We start from the raw sequence: 20,309 nt of genomic DNA, 5'->3' as shown, positions 1-20,309 counted from the left end.
AGATTTGGCCACAAACACCTTTGCCCTCTAAGTCATCCTGGGGCCCCGTTTTCTACTTTCCCACTGTTGATGTGCTGTGATATGTTTTCTGATGTGCTGTGCCCCACGAGTTTGATGTCCGTTCCTGGGCAGGATAGTTGACTTGTCAGAACAGTGGGGCTGAACCAGGGCTCGGCTGCTGGGACTATGTACGGCTCTTGCAGAAGACTAAGTTCCATTCCCAGTGTCTACACCTGACAGCTCCATAGACTCTGACGTCCTCTTCCAGTGCCTGTGGACAGTGGCACTCATGTGCACGCAGCTACATGAATATATATGTATACAAACCTGTATACATACAATTTTAACAGTTTTGTCCCCTTTTGTTCATTTTCTTACTTTTTCTTGTCCGTTCTTCATTGTAGGTGGGTCCTACATTCTTTGTTAAAAATGCTGTGTTCTATGAAACTGATGTCTAATTTTCCATCCCATAGCAGATAAGGAAAACACATTTTAAAGCAGATAGACAGGTGACTAGCAGTGTGAGATAAGATTTTGGTATAAAACAGATGGATGGTCAGTGGGGACACACAGGTCACCCCCAATCATCACTTTTCATAGGCGGTGTCCATGGCAAAATGGAAATGCTAATTTGTACTCATATTCTTTGCTTTTTGCAACTGATAATGCCTCATGTATTTTAGGAATTCCTACTGTCAAGAATTGGTACAATGTTTAAGGTCTGATACTTAAAATTATAGACCCCCATTTACTCAGCACATCTGTGGCAAGAAATATTCTACATACATATGATACTCCAATGAGACACCTCTGTCTCCTTGGTGACAGATTCCATTGATGGAAAAGATTCAGTAACACTCCAACTCCATGCACCACAGCCTGACAAGCTGAGATGTCCACAGTGGACAGTTTCAATGTGAAGGCGAGGTGGAAACATGATTGCCCGTCTTGGAAACAGCACTGGCACACAGTACCTTTGATTTCCCCACTCCCTGTACCAAGCCCTTCAGGTTTGTGAGCAATCCTAGCGCCTCTGCACAGAGCAGAGCACACATCAGTCTGTTGCTAAACACAGACAGCGTTTGTGAGGTTTCTAGCTGCATAAGATGCTAAGGGTTAACTGAGCTCTTCAGAACAAGGTCTGGATAACCCCTGTGTTATCTCGGGACACTGTGAGGACAGGTCATTCAACATGTCACTGAAGCAGAGAGAGATCTAGAATGAACTGTTGACAGAGTCTCAGTAGCCAGGGTAGAGCAGGAATCTCCATGCAAATGGTGAAAAGTGATCTTGGAGGAGCTGTCTGCTTAAAACCATGTGGAACATGAGTCCCATTAGTTGACACCATGGTAGCTGGTTTGAGGGAAACATCTTGTAGATCAAGGAGCCACTTGTAGCAAGAAAGACAGAAAAACTGTAAGAGTTTCCTATTGCATGGGGCGTGGGTATAAGGCCCACTCTTCAAAGCCCACATCACACAGAGTACATTGTCAAAAGCCTATGTTCAAAGGCTTCCCAAGACCAAATCAAATCATAGGATGCTTGGCTGGGCTGAATAGCACATGTGGGCCAACATCTTCCATATATATATATATATATATATATATATATATATATATATATTACACACACATACATATATATCTCATTTGGAGGGGGGGGGGTCCCGAGGACTTTCTGTTGGTATTACATAGAGAAATACAAGAGCCACAGTTGTAAAAAGGTGTACTCCGTAATGCAGGGATGGCTACTGATTTGAGTATTTAACAGGGATTTGAGTATTTAACATAGGGAGGCAGACAGACACCTTGCCAAATCACAATGTTTCCCTGAGATGATTTTTCTCAACTCATTCTTCAAGTCTAATACAGTAAAACCCAAAGACAGTAGAATGATGCCGGACTCCATTTGCGTGGGATGTCCTTCCCTGGAGAAAGACATTGAGATCCTAAGATTCCTGGATTAAAAACCGTTCCGAGGGCCGGGGAACGACTTAGTGGGGAAAGGGAAAGGGTTTGCCACCCAAACATGACGACCTGCGTTTGCTCTCCATCACCCACATAAACCAGCCTGGCAGCAGGTGCTGTGATCCAGGATATTGGGGAAATCATTAAGGCCACTCCACGTAGTTAAAAGGAAGATTTATTTAGTGGATGACTTACAAATGAAGGAATAGGTAGATTGCAGGGGTCTGGGGAAGGTGTATCGCAGTCCAGCGGTATTCTCTGGAGCTCTGCTCAGTCAGCCTCCACCGTCTAGGGTCCAGGAACCGAGCGAGAGCTGGCCCATCCAGGTCTCGGGTCTCCAGACGCCTCCCTTGGCCCCGCCTCGTAGGTGTGACAGTTGCCAGAGTCTCAATGGGGGTTGGAACTTCCAGATCCAAGCTGGAATGGCTACCCACTACACCAGGAGATAGGCAGGGGAAGACAGGAGGCTCCCGGGGGTCCTGGACTCTCTGAGTTCAGTGAGAGAGACTGACTCAAAAATATGGTGGAGAAGGATTAGGAATATGCACAGTGTTAACCTTTGATCTCTATATGCACTCCTACACAGGCACCTGTAGGCATGAGCGTACACACGCACACGCACACACACACACACACACACACACACACACACACACACACACACACACATTTCTAGCTGGATCATCATATATTTTGTAAATACCTTATAAATATATTTTCAGTGCTATCCATAAGGTTGCTATTCAGCCATGAGGCATCACTACCAACGTGGGTGTCCACTTAGCTGTTAAAACTCTCTTGTTTCTTCTTGCAGTGTCCTGGCAGGTTACAATGGTACCATCTTCGCGTATGGGCAGACAGGCAGTGGCAAGACGTTCACCATCACAGGTGGGGCCGAGCGCTACAGCGACAGAGGCATCATCCCAAGGACTCTGTCATATATTTTTGAGCAGTTGCAAAAGGTAAAGAAAACAAGTTCCCATTTTCTTTGATATATTCAGCAGAAGTACACCGTGGTGAGGAAGTGCTCGAGGCATCTATTGCACTGAACCCACTCGGGAATGTGCTGTTGTAGAAAAGCCCTGGCCTTCCCATGTAAAGAAAGGTTCAGACTTTGCGGGAGGAATGGAAATTCAGAAGGTGCTTCTCATATGGGGCTGGGACTTCATCGAAGAGAGGCTGGGGCCCCATGGAGATGCCTATGGGACTTAGAGCTTTTTCAGTGGAGTGGGAGCTGGTGGGGTGAACGCTGTGTCGGGGTCTGTGGGTGTGCATGCGTGTGGGGTGGTACAGAAGTTGAGGCTGGAGGTCCTCTTGTGCTCTCCACTGATTTTGTTTTGTTTTTGCTTTTTGAGATAGGGTCTCTTGTTGACCCTGGGCTCACTGATTTGACTGGCTGATCAGTGGACCCTGGGGTTGTCCTTCTCTTCCCCCAGCCCAGCGTTAGGGTTACTGCCATACCCCACCACACCCAGCTCTTCACGTGGGTTCTGGGACCCGAACGCAGATCTGTATGCTGGCACAGCATGCTCTTCACCCACTGAGCCATCTCCCCGCTCAGATGACACCTTTGACCGACTAGTATCTTACTCTCTGCAGTCAGAAACCCTTCTACTAATACATATCTTCCTCTAGCCCCTAAATACCAAATCTATCAGTCGGCATGACTGCCATTTTCCCATGGTAATAATAGAAGCTGGAAGAATTTGCCAGAATATGAGCCCCACTGCAGTGAACATAGTCCTGTTCTAGAGTCATCCCCTGTCTCTACTGAATATGCCACCTACTTATGAATGTTTGCCTGTCTGTCTGTCTGTCCTATGCATATGCCTGCTACCCACGGAAGCCAGAAGAGTGTGTTAGATGCCCCAGAAACTAGAGTTAGCGTGGTTGTGAGAAACCACATGGGCGCTGAGAATTGAACCCAGGTCCTCTGTAAGTGCAACAAGTGTTCTAAATCACCGAGCTCTCTCTCTCGCCCCCCATGTGTGGCTTTTTAATACAACATATGTTGTACCTACCACACTAGGCATCTTTATTCCCATTTTATAGTTGGAAAAAGTGAGCCTCCATTGAGATACTTTTCTCTGTCCACATCTTACAATAACTGGCCCACACTCTGTAAGGCAAACGGCTTCTTCGCCTGCCTCCAGTGCCTTTGTAGCTCAGATTGGCTTTGTTTGGTTGGCTGTGTTTGAATCCATTTCCTGTGATGAGTCACTTAACTTCTGTGGGTTTCTGCTTTCCATTTTCTGAAAGCACGGGCTGAGCTGTTCTGGAAGCTCTCTGTCTCCCTCCCACCTCCAGCAAGTCCTTGACTTCTGCATAAATGTCTAACTGCGCTGCTGCTGTAACAGTCACTCTGGCTTTCCCTACTGAAGGTTATTTGCATTTTGAGTTGCAAAGACGAGAAGAAGTTGCTGAGATCTGCATAATTCTAATTGCCGTCCATAAAGCAGCAATTACCCATTAGTTCAGCTCTTCTCTCACTGGCCCAAGAGTGCCAACTGTGTGAGCCAGGGAAAGTGGGGGAGGAGGGGCTGAGGAGTGGGACTGCCACATCCAGAGCCTTCTCCTCACTTCCGCCTGTACGCCTGACACTACTCTTGTGCCTTCCCCACACATTTCACAAACAGCAGCTGTAATTTCCAATAGCCTTTGTTGCCGTGGACCAAAGTGGAAAGCTGTCCTCTTGGAAGGATGGGCAGGGTTGTGTAAGCTGTCAGGGTTCTGGGGATGTGTGCCACTGATGGCATATGGCTTCACGTCTCAACGTCATGGAGCTGATGTGGGGTGACAAGCATGTTGTGATGGTGCTCCAGTTCAGAGTGTACCCTGCTCTTGCATAGAACTTGAGTTTTGTTCCAAGCACCCATACAGGCAGCTCACAACTGCCTAAAACCCTAGCTGCAGGAAATGCAGTGTCCTCTTTCAGCCTCTGCAGACACTACATTCTCATGCACATACCCACAGAGACAGACACGTAATTAAGAATAAAAACAAATCTTTATCATTATTGCATATCATTAATATTTGTATATGCAAATACTTAATGATTGTTTCCATACTCATTAATATTCATATATGTCCATGTAGCCTAATGATACCTGGCCAATTTCAGAAAACCTTTTGAAGCTCTCAGAACCAATAAAGCCAATTTCCCTGGTTAGGTTGAATAGAATAAACAAATCCTCTCCTAATTGGAAGTATGCTTTGTCTCTTCTAAAATATTCTTTGTGCTTACCAAAGAAGTCTAAAAGTCTCCAGGGCACTGACCATCTGTCGGTTGTTGGGAGACCCCTTTGCCATTGATGTCATGTAAACCTTGTTTAGTTTTGAATCATCCCAAGTAATTTCCCGGACTTGGAGAAAGCCCACCAGACCAACTGACAGCCAGGGAACCTGAAATGGGCCAGTTTCTGCTGTGGGCCACACACATTCGTTATAATCACAGTGGATTGTACTGAAACAAGCCGGATGACTTAAAGTGCTCCACGAAGTGTGTCCACACTGGAGACTAGAAAGCAGACTGGAGCCAGAGGCCCCTGCTGATTGCCCTGGATCAGAGAGCTCAGCGTGAGACTGAAGCCAACTCCTTCTTCAAGAGGAACCAAGACCCCAGAGCACCCTGTGTTTTGAAAGGCCTGGGAGTGAGGACTTATTTCCACTGGACTTGGGAGGATTCCATTTGTTTCAGGCATCACTTCTCCTTACATTGGAGCATTGTGAGGCTCAGATTTGTTTGGGGCAGAAGAAATGTCTGTCTGCAAGAAACACATGTGTTACATTACAGTCTGGCAACCCAGATGCTGAACAGGACCAAGAAAGGTAGCTCGCCACATCACTCAGTGAGATGGGAGTGTGTATGCCAGAAAAACTGCAGGAGAAGCAGAAGCTGGAGGAGCCAAGGCATTGTCCTTATTCCGGGCAGTAGGCTGGCCATTTCCCTGACTTCTTATCCTAATTCTAAAGAAGAGAACATCCCCATTACAGATGATGGCTCAAGTTCACTGCTCTTTTCTCGTGTCCATTTCTTTCATATTCTTGTATTATTTTAGCTACTTTGACCAGAGCTCTAACAAAATATCCAACAAAAGCAGCTTAAAGTAGGGTGTATTTTTGCCTTAGTGTTGGAGGATATAAGTCCACCGTGTGGGGAGGGCGTGGTGGTGGGAACCTGACCCAACTGGTCGCATTGTGTCCACAGTCAGAAAGCAGAGTGATGAATGCACTTAGCACTCAGCCCCTTCCTGTCTTTCCCCACTTGCTCAGTTCAGGACTCCAGCCCATGGGAAAGTGCCATCCATATCCAGGGAGGGGTTTCCTTCCCCAGTTACCCTTCTCTGGAAACCCATCACTCTTATTTCTCCATTTGGAGGCTTCTAGACATAACACTTGAAAACACTTATCAACAGCAGTAACAACAGCGGCAGCCACGGTGGTTCCCTGGTGCCCAGGTATTTTTGGAAGGACTTGAAATGTAGACTTCTTCTCTTAGGTCAGTTTTTCAAGGTCAGGAGTATTTCTTAACTTATTATCAGTATGAAACCATGTTAGCACGACTGCTCTAGCAGAGGGTAGAGTTTTGTTCCCAGCACCCACACTGGGTGGCTCACAACTGCCTGTAACTCCAGCTGAAGGGAATCTGATGCCCGCTTCTAGCCTTTGTGGGTACCTGCACTCATGTGCACACACACACACACACACACACACACAGAGAGAGAGAGAGAGAGAGAGAGAGAGAGAGAGAGAGAGAGAGAGAGAGAGAGAGTAAATAATTAAATCTTTTTTAAAAGAATATAAAATCCTGAGTGGTAGGAAAGTAAAGGAAAATTAATTATGATCAAGAATGGAAACATTGGCTCCTGGTCTTTGAACCAAAGTAATAACCTCTGCTCTTTTATGAATAGACTGTTCACAGGATGTAAGTTTGTTTGTTTATTTGTTTTTAGTAACCTTTTTTGGGGGGTCTGGAAAGTAAAAAAACATGTATTATTCAGTTCTACAACCAGCTTGGCTCACTGCAAGTGTACATTGACATTTTATGTATAATGTGGAGCCAATAAAAACTAACAGACTGAAGTTACTTGTAATCATGGATATTGGGTATTACAAAAAAAATAATAATAACCCACTTCACGCAGATGGCCACAGCAACTCAAAAGTGTCACAAACTGCAAATGTAAACCATATAACGTGGAAGGACAAAAGAGGGTTCTGTGAGGAAAGCCCGGAGACAAATGCCGCATCTCTCTCTAGCAAACAGTTGTTTTCAGCCGTTACATAAAGCCTTTTTCTTCTCCACCCAGGACAGCAGCAAGGTCTACACGACACACATTTCTTACTTGGAAATCTACAATGAATGTGGCTACGACCTGCTGGATCCGAGACATGAAGCCTCCAAACTGGAAGATCTGCCGTGAGTAGCCGGGTAACAGCAACCCACAGGAAATGGTTTTCAGATGTTTGTTTCTATTGTTCCCTTTGAAATTTGCTGGGTTTCTGGTCTCGATCATAATTAGCAAATATTGGATAGCTGCATCTTTCTGTAATGAGCGGGAATGGTGGGAACTAAGATTGCTTGAAACTCATTTCAAGGGGAAATCTCTGTCTCATTGGACATTTCAAAATTGGGGGCAGCACTTTACCCCTCCATATGAAGCCACACACTCCTTTAAATATTCCCTTCTTCCAAAAACATTCAGTTTATGCAGCAGTAAGATAATCTGAGAGAAAAAGGAAAATCGGGAGTGTTCCCCAAATGCATCTCTGCTGTCATTAGCACCAACATTTATAACCCTTTGATCAGGCCAGCATTAGTCATTTTCAATGAAGTGCAGCACTCAGGTCTGTTGACAGAGGACATTCCCCTGCCAGGATCACAGTGCTGATGTTTGTTTGAAAGCTGCCTGGGTTACATGTAGTAATTGGTAATTGTTCATGTGCTCATTTTCAGGTGCTTTTATGTATTGAAGGTTGCCTACAACCAAGAAAAAAGTATCTTAAAGATTCATTTTATTTTTAAATGTGTGTCTGTCTGTGTGTGTGTGTGCGCACACACATGCGTGCACATGCTCATGCACATGAGTGCAGATACCAGTGGAAGCCAGAAGAGAGTATCCAATCCCCTGGGGCTGGAGTTTCAAGTGGTTGTGAGCTGCCTAGAATGGGTGCTGGGAACTAAACTCAGGTCCTCTGCAATGCTTTAATTGTGCTCTTAATTGCTTAGCTATCTCTCCATCTCCCAAATATAAATCATTATTATTATTGTTATCATAAAATACTCTAAAATAAGTAGAAATAATTATACATTCTCTATGAATAAGATAACAATTGATTATTGAATATGCAAGTTTCATATTCAAAAAGCAAGTTATTAAATTAGTAAAAAATGTAAATAAATAATAAGGTAATTCATAATCAATATATTCTTTCATTAGTATTGATTGAGGTATTTCACATATCACCATTTTATGTTTACAAAATTCCCAAGATGGAGTCAGGAGACAGAACAATTATTTGTGTTCTAAATATTGGTATAACAGTGGAGAGAGATGACAGACTCTGGAAGAAAAAGCTTTGCAGACTTAGGGGAATAAAGTTTACTTTTAAAATTGTAAAGCTTCTTAGTGGGATAGGAATAGCAACCTTAGAGAGAGCACATGGGTGGAAAGGCTGTGCTGTGGACAGTGGGTGATGGCGTTAGGAGTCTGATGTGTGCAGGTCATTATGGTGCAGCCCTGCCCAACACAGTTGTCCTTATAAAAGAGGACATGGGTGCTGGCTTGTGCATTCTGTAGTGCTGAGGACTCCAAGAGAAGTGGGTAGCTTATAATCCAGAAGAGGGCCGAGCTGACTCCTTGGTGTGGGACGTCAAGCCTCTCTGACTCTGATAACCATTGCTGTTGCTTACACTCTGCCCCGTTTATTTCCGACCCCAGCAGCCCAGATACAGCGTTACAACATAACATCATCTGAAGGAAATCCCAGAAGCCACTGGCACCAGTCTAAGGAAGGGCATGAGTGTCAGGTTTCTGGTTTGAGGCTCCTTTTTGTTCTGATCAACTTTTTGTTTTATAGTCTCCAGGCTGACCTACATACCTGCAGATTAAATCTTGTTTAAATTGTTTTCAGTAGCTGGGCCTGGTGGCGCACATCTTTAATCCCAGCACTGGGAGGCAGAGCCAGGTGGATCTCTGTGAGTTGGAGGCCAGCCTGGTCTACACAGCGAGATCCAGGACAGCCAGGGCTACACAGAAAAACTTTGTCTTGATAAACAAACAAACAAACAAACAGAAAATCATTCTCAATATATTTAGAAGGCTGTTTGATACCATGTTCATAATGGTAATAGGTTCACCTATAGGGCCTGTGAACTCCCCAGCCCTGGGTTTGGGGCCAGGTTTACACTGGGCCTAAATCCAATTAGAAAGCAGCTGGTTACACCTATAATATTCGTGCCACTATTACACTCATGAGGTTATCTTGCCAGACCAGTCATTATTGTGGCTAACAAGGTTCACAGCTGGATAGACTGTTGATGACTTTTCTCCCCCAGCAGCCTGCATAGCACCTTCCAGAGCTATAAAAGCTAGCCAGCAGGGAGAAATCTTCCAGATAAGTATCAGCTTGATTTCTCCAAGTCCTCTGGCTAGAGTATGTAACGTTTTCAGCAATGGAGTCTTACTATCAAGTTCTGCTGGGCAACCAAGAAGGATGGCAATAACGTGCATTGTTTGGGATCCTCTGGGACTCACTCCTTGATCAATAACTCACAGGGAGGTTAAAAAATTGTTTTCAATTAGGCTCATCAATACCCATCCGTTTGCAGATGGTTAAGCTATACTCTAGGAATGAAGGGCTTGTCTCTGATATACAGAGGAGAGAGAAAGCTGAGATGTTTGAAGAGGTGGAGGAAGACTATGAGATAAGGGATCCAGATGGTTTACACCTCAAACCTCAGGTTTGATTGGGTTAGAATTGAAAGGTGAACCACCAAAGGTTGGTATCTTCATTGTTGACCTGGGACATAAAAGTCAGAGAGGTTTCATTCACCCGGTGTTTCAGAACAGTTAATTGTCAATAGGGCAACAGTTAACACCCAGACAGTCACACTTTCATGCCAGAGTGGCGGTGGGAGGGGGTTCACAGGTTTTTACACAGTGAGAATTAAGGAGTCCATTCAAAAGATCCCCAGAAGAGTTTTGCAGATGTGACTTTGGGTCTGCCATCCAACACTGTGTGTGTATACTTAAATAAGTCTGAGGTGGAGTGTATGTGGCAGGAAGTATGTCTCACTTGGCTTAGTAGTTTCCTAGTATCAGTGCCTTAATATTTCTTTCAAAAATGGTCAGTGGGGCTGGGGAGGTGGCTCCATGGTCAAAGTGCTGCCGTGCAAGTGTGGGGAGCAGAGTTCAGGTCCTCAGAACCCCATAAATGCAGGTAGCTGTGGCCAGCCTGCAATTCCAGCCTCAGAAGGCAGAGACAGCATCTCCAGAGCAAGCCGCCTGGGAGACTAGCCATGTTGGTGAGCTCTGAGTTTGATGAGGGGACCCTGCCTCGGTGAATAAGGAGGAAGAGCAGTGAAGGATGCTTCCCGACATCCACATGCACATTCACACATGGCAAACACGCCTGTACACATATGCACGTGTGAACATGACAAAGAAGAAATCAACTGTGAAATCGCAGCTGAGAGGTTGAGACAGTGAGGGAGAAGAGGAATAGCAGACCATGTCCCTGTGAGTCCACTATACAGGGTAAGGCGCAGCCAGAATGAGAAAAGGGCTCCACTACCTAAGAGTGATACAGTGTGCGGGGTTCTTGAGTAGATACCAGGGTCTTCCCGATCCAGCCATGGCTAGAAACTTGAGACTTTACACAAATTTTTCTGTTTCTCTATGCAGTGCAGGCTTTGGGTCAAATACTGTTTACCAGCCTTCTAATGTCCAAAATCTAAAGGTCAAGAACTGGTGACGTTCACAGTGTGGGCCTTGCCTGGTGACTTCTCCCCACTTCACCCAAGAATGGTGATTTGGATATTTTCTAATGTTCCCATCTGGAAAAGAACAAGGACAATGATTCCATTCTCCCTGTGTCCTCTGCCTCCCTGAGCATACATTCTCCATGTGTCCTCTGCCTCCCTGAGCATGCATTCTCCATGTGTCCTCTGCATCCCTGAGCATGCATTCTCAATGTGTCCTCTGCATCCCTGAGCATGCATGCATTCTCCCTGTGCCCTCTGCATCACTGAGCATGCATTCTCTGTGTTCTCTGCATCCCTGAGCATGCATTCTCCCTGTGCCCTCTGCGTCACTGAGCATGCTTGAGATTTAATAGTGACTGGTCAATGCTGGTCAGGTTGCTGCTAGAAATGTGATGGTCTTGAGAGACTGTCCTTTGGTGGCTTGTTTTTTTTATTACAGTGTGACACTGCTAATTCAGGTGAGAGGAAAACTCAGTGCGCATGCACATAGACACACTAAGATATGCACATATATAAACCAATAATAAAAAATTAAAATAAACATACACACATATTGCCACTACAAAAATGAATGAAATCTGTCATAGACCTAAACATACAGTTCAAAAATAAAAATCTGGAGGATAACATGGAAGGAAAGCTATGCAAATCTGGGTTAGGCAATGAGTATTTAGATACAACACCAAAAGCATGATCCATGAAAGAAAAAAAATACTGATAAGTTGAACTTCATTAAAATAATTTTTTGTTGTTCTGTGAAAACCTCTTTTAAAAGAATGGGTAAACGAGGCATGTGCTCAGAGAGATGACCGGAAACACCTATATATAGAGTTTGTATTTAGAGCTGGAGAGATGCTCAGTGCTGAGAGCACTGACTGCTCTTCCAGAGGACCTGAGTTCAATTCCCAGCTCCCACGTGTCTGCTCACAACCATCAGTAAATCACGGGAATCTGGCATCTTCTGGTCTCCACAGGTGCTGCATGCATGTGTTATACATACATATGTGTAGGCGAAACACAAATACACATCAAACGATAAGCTGTAATATGGATTTATGTGCAGAATATGCAATAAAAGGCAGAAAGGACAAAGCAATGGATGGCTTCAACTTGGACAAAGATCTCCAGCCATGTCTCTAATGGCTAATGCACAGATGAGAAGTTAGCAGATGCAGATGAGCTCAGCACCATCTGTAACTAAGAAGACAACAGTGAGGGCCACTGTGTGCCTGTGAGAACGGCCAACATCCCAGCGTCTGCCAATTCCAAAGGCTGGCGAGGCTGCAGAGCAGTGAAGGCTCTCACTGCTGGTGGTAATGCAGAATGGTGTGGTCACATCTGTGAGGCCAACTGGAAGCATCTTATCAAACCAAACACCCATCACACAACATGGCAATCGTGTGCCCAGATATTTACCCAAATGAGCTGAAAACTTAGACTCACACAAAAACCTGTTCACGCGTAGAAAGAGCAGCCTCATTCCTCCTTGCCCCAAGCTGAGTGTAACCATGGTGTTCCTCAACAGGATGAGGCGTAAACGATGGTACATCCATACAGTGTTGACACAAAGGAAACTGCTTAAGCCACAGAAGAAGCTTCAGGGCGTACAGCCAGCACAAAGGTCACTAAGAAAGCCTGCGTGTCCGTCTAGCCGACATTCTGGTAAAGGCACAGTTGTGGATAGTAACGGGATCGTGTTTGTCAGAGCTTGAGGGAAATCAACAGAGGAATCCTGAGTGTGGAACTAGTCTCTGTAATTACCTGATGTGGTCACGGGGGACCCAGAGAATTCACAGCACACAGAGGGACCCCTGGTGTGATAGGGCAGGAAACATCCCAGCAGCTGGGATGCGGTTCCCCAGGAAACCTCACTTACGCTGCCTAACTCCATCTCTGCAGCATTCTTTGGGTACCAGAATGATACCAACAGGCCAGTCGAAAACAGGAGTTGTCAGACAGAGGGTGCAGATGGTTGTGTAAGAACAGCACAAACAGCTGGTGGGGTTGAAGACCCTTCTGCTGGGTGTACACCAAGGTTCTCAGGCAGTACAAAGCTGCAGAGGGTGAATATTCATATTCACACATGAGCACAGCATGATGGGCGCTCGCAACACCATTGTCCCACACGGGATGTGTTAATGGTGTCATAGACATTCTCAGCGGAGGGGCTGGAGGGGACAGCTCAGTGATTAAGAGCATGGGCTGACTGCTCTTGCAGACATGGCAGCTCCCAACCACCTGAAACTCCAGTGAATCCAGTGCCCTCTTCTGGCCTCTGCAGGGGCCTGCACACACGTGGCATACAAACACACAGACACAAATACAAATCAAAATTGAAGTCTTTAAGGGGTTGGGGATTTAGCTCAGTGGTAGAGAGTGGTAGAGTGCTTGCCTAGCAAGCGCAAGGCCCTGGGTTTGGTCCTCAGCTCCAGAAAAAGAAGAAAAAAAAATTGAAGTCTTTAAAAGAAAAGATGTTCTCATAGGAAAAAATTTAGGCTCCAGATTTTGTAGGCTGTTTTTTTTTTTTTTTTTTAATTATTCCTAGCAGCTGATATGAATCTACAATTATCTTAAAATAAAAGGTTTGTTTTTTAAATTATCCATATGTTTATAGATGTGTACACAAATATACATGTATGTCTTCAGTCTGTTTCTATATTTAAGTAATTTAAAATGAAAATAGAAATTGTTTTTGAAAGCACCTCATGTCACATGCTATAATGGGAACGTCGTTAGAGTTTAAATGTGTCTCCCGAGGCAAAACAGGACAGCTGTTGGTCTTAGCTGTGCAGAAATGGTCACCTTGCTTTAGTTAATTTTAGTATTCCTAAATAGAAAGCATATTATTTAAGATGGTGATGCTTTTCATGACTATTACTGTAAAAGAATCACAGGCTGGAGAGACAGCTCAGTGGCTGTAGGCTTACCATCAGAGGACCAGAATTCAGCTCCAAGCACCCATGTTGGGTGGTTCACAAATGTCTCTGACTCCAGCTCTAGGGGATCCGATGCCCCCTTGTGGCCTCTGTGGGCACAAACACATCACATAAAATAAATCTTAAAAAAAACAACAAAAAGAGTCAGTAGACTCCAGCATCCAGTATTGAAATCTTAGCGAAATGACACTGCACAGCTCTCTCATAGACTCTCATCCTAAGAAAATATGCAAAATCAGGATGGTAGTGCACCCCTTGGCCACAGAGCCAGTGTGCAGTGCACAGCCTGCGTGACTGAACGGGACACACGCAAGCCGGCATTAAAGAAAAGAAGAGGAAATCACGTGGTAGCCCTTGTCTATAACATGAAAACGAGGGTCTATATTCATGGCAGTAACTTCTGGGAAATCCTGTCAAGCGTGTGGATGGTGCTGGAATGCTGTGGAGGTGGGGAGGGTGTGGGGCAGGGACAGCTCTTTCATTGATGGCTTCCATTATTGAAAGCCAGAACTTGGCTATTGTTCTTCACAGGCCTTCCAGTAAGTTACAGTGAGCCTACAAATTCCTACTGAGTAGCCAAATGGAAGATTCTGTTTATAGAGAAAACACAAAGCTTGTTGCTTCCCCATCATTAAGCAGGCTGGGTACACTTAGCAGAACTTTTCCACTTAGGTGTCCAACTCAGAATGATCAGTGAGTTTTGCTTGAAATCTAAACATTTTAGAAACATTTTGTAGGGAAACTATTCACAGGCCCACTCAAAGCAATCAAATAAATAGTCTGGTGGGTTTCCATCCTGGAAGTAGAATGTTTATTTAAGAAACACTAATACAGTCCTCTCGCAAGCCTGTAAAAATTGTAGTCAGAACCAAGGAATGAGCGGAAGTCTGAGGAAATAATGGCTGTGGTGTGAGAAGGAGAGAGAGAGAGAGAGAGAGAGAGAGAGAGAGAGAGAGAGAGAACGAGCTGGGGAAGGAAGCATCTTGGTGAGAAACATTTACCACTGATCTTTATTTCCCCAAATCTCCCCTTTACAATAATACCAGCAGTAGGAGAGTTGAGAACATTCTCATTTCCTTCCCGGTGAGCATCCTGGGTAAGAGGGAGTAGCCAGGGCAGGGCTTCTGGAGCCTGAGAGGGCCTGGGGCTGACAGGCTGGTGGTGAGAGCTCCAGGGAGACTGTGAGCCTCTTGTCCAAGCGATGGAGCAGAAGCCAGGAGAAATTCAGTGGAGAAATGGCAAAAGAGACCCTAACTGGAGGGAGGGAGGGAGGGAGGGAGGGAGGGAGGGAGGGAGGGAGGGAGGGAGGGAGGGAGGAAGGGAGGAAGGGAGGGAAGAAGGGAGGGAGGGGGTGTTACCTACTGACTACATGACCAGTAGAAACTTCCTATGGAAGAATGTATTACTGATGATCAGGGTCTGGGCATTTCAGGTTCTTTTATCCAAAGAATTGAAAATTAGGGCTCACTCGGGTTTGCTTTAGAAGCAAGGGGACTTTGTTCTTAGCAAAGCAGGAAGGCAGGTTGTAGAGGGCCACTGTCAAGACATATAGTGGACCACATTCCTGTTTGGGGCTTCCCTTTCTGAGGTTCAAGAGAAGAAAGAGGATATATAGGAGTATAATGAAGGTGGGTCTCTATTTTGATTGACAGATTAGGTTATATAATCATTTTCCTTATTGTGCAATACTTTTCTAGAATGCATCCAGTTTTTTGTTTGTTTGTTTGGGTTTTTCAAGACAGGGTTTCTCTGTGTAGTTTTTGGTGCCTGTCATGGATCTTGCTCTATAGACCAGGCTGGCCTCGAACTCACAGATATCCGCCTGCCTGTGCCTCTCGATTAAAGGTGTGCACCACCACCACCAGGTTTTTAATCATATACGCGCTGTATTGTGTATAGGAATAAGATGGTAAAGTGAGGATTCTCCCTAAAAGGTGACTAGAAGAAGCAGTTTTGCCTTTTGTTTTACCCACACCCCAAATCAGTCAGGCAAGATCAGCCCTTTTGTCCTTCATACCCAGATACACTTGGGTACACTCTCTAACTCTGTTAATATCCAGGGGTGGGGAAGCTTATGCTGCTGTTCAGATGGGAGGACATGTAGCTGGATTCCAGGTGAGCTGTCGGGATTCCGAGGTTGCTAGGTGTATTGTCTGCGGAGAGGTGTGTGTGCACAGAGGTGTGTGTGCAGGTGAAGGAACTAGGCTCCAAGTGCATTATTACAAAAAGGGGGTGTGCATAGCCTAAAAATAAACGGGGGTCCCAGGCAGATTGCCCCATGCTTGCCTGCCTCGGGTGGTTGGGCTCTTCAGCAGTTCAGTTGCTTTGCCCCTGCATGGGTGTGGCTTGTCCCCGTGCCCAGCCACAGTCAGAGATCAGTAACTTTCCCCTTGGAGCTGAGATGGAACTGGCTGGGAAGTAAAGACCAGGGACCCCAATCAGCCTCAGTCTGTGCCCACCTTTAAGGGACCGGGGTCCAAAGTGTTCAACACTGGTCCATACACCAGTTACCTAGAGCTTTGCGAAATCTGATATGCACATAGCACCAGGACTATTCAAATCAGAAACCCCTGTGAGAACTGCTGGGTTAAATGAGACAGTGCAGATGCCCTGGGGAGAAGGCGATGTTCAATGGGTGTGGCCCCTGCTCCTCGTGGCTATGGACAGGAGGTTTAGGGCTAAAGTTAGGATTCCCGTCAGGGCCCCAGTAGTGCTAGAGTTAGGGCTAGGATTAGGGTTAATGCCGTGGGTATTCAGGGCTGTTGTTAGGGCTGTGGTAAGAGCAAGGGCTACGATCTGGTTATGGCGAGAGTCAAGGTGAGTTTGTATTGCCTCCCTTTCTCTGACACCCCCTTCTCGGTTCTTGCAGGGAAGGAGTGTTTCCGATCTCCACATTCATCCTTTTGTCATTATAGGCAAGCACCTTAGAGATGGAGACTTGCTTTACTCATGCTAACTGCTTGATTCTCTCACTTCTCACTTTAAAGAGTATACCATCTCATCACTTATTTTCTGACTTCATCTTCAAATATTACTTAATGTCTCTCACCTTCCTGGTGAAATCTGGAATTTAGAGAGAATCTTGTATTCTGTGTCCCTAGAGATTAAACTTAGCCAAAGTATATTGAGCTGGTCAGAGGCGAAATCTAAGGCATAAAGGAGTCTGCTCAAAATAGAACATAACTCATCTATGTCAATTATAACACCGCTCATCTATGTCAATTATAACACCGCTCATCTATGTCAATCATAACACAGCTCAGCTATGTCAATTATAACACCCCTCATCTATGTCAATTATAACTCCGCTCATCTATGTCAATTATAACACCGCTCATCTATGTCAATCATAACACAGCTCATCTATGTCAATTATAACACCCCTCATCTATGTCAATTATAAGAGCCTTCAGACCTTCCAAGCATTTTTAATAAGCTCACTTGTAAGTCATATTTAAAAAGTAAACAAATTGCATTTGTTTTCTCTAAAGGAAGGGAATTTTTCCATCTTGTGGGTGTTGTGAGGGGATGGAAGGGAGTCGAATCGTCTGCAGGACTGGAGTCCACCTCCAGGGACACACTGCTGGGCAAGTTACAGTTTCTCACTGCTCGTATTTTAAGTGCCCACAAATTACATACAAAAAGGCCAGAAATTTCCTTGCAAAATAGAAAAAATTTAATTATAGTATTTAAAAATCTTCATTTAAAAGGTAACCTTATCCTAAACAAGTTTTTTCCTCATTCATATATTTTATTTAAAAAATAACTTTTCTTTATTCTTGAGAATTTCATACATCTGTAGAATGTAAACTACATCCTGGATTTCCTTCCTCCACCTCCTCCATTTTTTCCTCAGTGTGTCATCCTCCAAACTTCATGTCTTCTTTTTTTATAACCCACTAAGTCTCATTAGTGCTGTGTGTGCCCTCTTGGATGTGAAGACCCTGTTGCTGATGACATCACACACTTTGCCTGCAGGACGTAGAGAAACCATCCTCCAACTGACTAGGAAACTTCCTCCCTGCTCACTAGTTTCCATAATGTCTAAAGGTGCTCTGTAAGCTCTTGGGGTATAAGTCTTCAGTGACCTTACTCAGGGCTGGACCCCCCATGACACAATGCCAACCTGCTAGACAAGATGTGCCCACTGATGCAATAGTGGCATGACAGTTATGGCTATCTAACCACTTTCTGATTGGACTTGAGGCCTGTTCCTCAGGAGGGAAATTCCTGCCTGGTACTATGTTGTTAATTTGCTAAATGGCCATGCTGTGAAATTGACTTTTGAACATTCATGTTGATACCCATAAATGTGGGCATTCTCCCGGGTCTATGGGTACCCATCTTTTTGCAGTGGCTAGCAGTTGGTGCATAGATGTATAACTGGCCAAAGTGCCAAGAACAAAAACTTTTACTGCTCAGCCCTATGTGCGGTATGTTTCTCAACCTTGTCCCCAGTAAGTACGGTTTTATGGTGAGGAAATGGCATGCCCACTTGCTTTTCCTTTAAAGAGGAAGTATCCCAGATGGTACCAGCCTTTCCTCTATACCACGAATTATAAAGTTTGGAGCAAGTGAAACTCACACAGAGATGGCCTTTGGCAGACCCTGTGAATGATGCATTCTCTTGGAAGAGAACTCCTAGCCACTCAAAAGAATCCAATCTGCAGGCCTTTGGAGCAGAATTGGAAGTTTTCTAAACCGTGTTTGCTGCAAGAAGCCCGGAAAGGCCCCGGAGAGAATGTTAACTGCTCTCTCTGGGAGCAGGGCGGGAAGGGAACAGGCTGACTCTGGGACACGCTAAGGTAGCTGTAGTAGGAGATAAGATTCCACAGCTAAACCTCTGGTGGAAGATGTCATAGAAGGAAAGAGACTAGGACCTAGAAATGGATTTGGTGGACAAGCTCATCTTTATTATAAACTTTTTGACAATGGTTTTCATGTCTTGATGAGAAAAATCCAAGAGAATCCCTCCAAGAGGGATGACAGCCACCCCGGTTATCACCCTGTGCAAGCGGACTGTGCTCTAGGATGTCAGGTACATCGGGCATGATAAGACCAAATGAGAAGATCTGGATTATGACCCCCTCCCCCCGGAAATGGTATCATTTCATTTCTTGATACTGAGGTAGAAAGTTAACAGCTTTCTATTTGACTTAATAAAACATGTGTTTTAAGGTAATTTAGTGACCTGGAGACTGTAGTGATGGGCAGCTCTCAATTGGGTGGTTGATATATTTTTTCCAGTGCAGGGCTATTTGAAAGCACTGTTGGGGGGGGGATCAGTTTTGAATGCTAATTCAGAGGTGTCTGGTGTCGCCTGTGTTTTGTTCATACTAGATGGTTGTGAAAAATGTGATTGCTGCAACATTTCCAATTCTTCTCTGCAGCACCTTGTTCTCTCACTTTCTTTTCCCCCCAGGAAAGTGACAACATTGGAGGATCCTGATCAGAACATTCACCTGAAAAACCTGTCTCTTCATCAGGCGACAACCGAGGAGGAAGCTTTGAACTTGCTCTTCTTGGGGGACACCAACAGGATGATTGCAGAGGTAACAGGCATCACTCCTCCAGTGACTTCCCAAAATTGTCAGACACAATAGAATCTGGAGGCTGCAAAGACCTTCAAAATGATATTGTCCAAATCTCATGTGCAAACTAAGAAACCTGGACCCGTAGAAATGAGATCTTCCCTGGGTCACCTAGTGTGGTGGTTAGTTTTAATTGTCAATTTGAAACAGCGTAGAATCACTTCGAAAGAGAGTCCCAGTGAGGGGTTGTCTGCAATGGGTTTGCCTGTGGCCCCAGTAGGGGAAGACCCAGCCCCCTGTGGGGGGCACCATTCCCTAGGCTGAGCACAAGCAAACAGGAGCATATGAGCAGTTGTTTCTCCTTGTTCTTGACTGAGTGTGATGTGACCAGCCATCTCAAGCTCATCCTGCCACCATGACTTCCCCATGGTGATGGATGTGACCTGTGATTGTGAGATAAAACAAATCCTTCCTGCCTAGTTCCTTTTTGTTGGGATCTACTGCACCCCACTGCCACTCTTGAAGTGTCCGTTCTTTATTTTGGTGTAAGATAGGAAGCTGGAAAATACACTACATTTAAAGGTCTCTAGTTTCCCTTCACATTGTGGGAATCCCCTCCTCCACAGCCGTCTGTTGAAGGTCAGGTTCAGTGAGCAGGGTCAGACACCTGGACCTCCTTGTTCCCAGCCCTCTGCTTTCTACTTTGCCACATTGTCTGTCTTTTTACCTTTCTGTTTTTCAATTTAATACAGATTGTTTTGTATCTAATCAATGACAACCCATAAAACATCTTAATTAAGATGCATAATTTTGAAATTAAAAATCATAAGGCACAGTTCATTCTTCCTACTCAGATTGTCAGTCTAGTGGCGTGTGTTTATGTCCCCAT

General features: G+C 44.9%; 1 protein-coding gene across 3 annotated transcripts in view; it reads left to right on the top strand.

Moving 5' to 3' along the window:
• Kif6 (kinesin family member 6) overlaps nt 1-20,309 on the top strand; it is a 323,542-nt gene that overhangs the window by 51,453 nt on the left and 251,780 nt on the right. For all 3 annotated transcript variants that reach the window (XM_042265864.2, XM_076557587.1, XM_076557588.1), the window contains 3 exons: nt 2,782-2,929; nt 7,277-7,386; nt 19,312-19,441. In XM_042265864.2, the coding sequence (XP_042121798.2) occupies nt 2,782-2,929; nt 7,277-7,386; nt 19,312-19,441 (388 nt within the window). The remainder of the gene's footprint in view (nt 1-2,781; nt 2,930-7,276; nt 7,387-19,311; nt 19,442-20,309) is intronic.

This window comes from Peromyscus maniculatus, chromosome 21, assembly GCF_049852395.1.
Source record: "Peromyscus maniculatus bairdii isolate BWxNUB_F1_BW_parent chromosome 21, HU_Pman_BW_mat_3.1, whole genome shotgun sequence".
Classification (NCBI taxonomy): domain Eukaryota; kingdom Metazoa; phylum Chordata; class Mammalia; order Rodentia; family Cricetidae; genus Peromyscus; species Peromyscus maniculatus.
The sequence above is the reverse complement of the archived record's forward strand: the minus strand, read 5'-3'. Positions and strand labels throughout refer to the sequence as shown.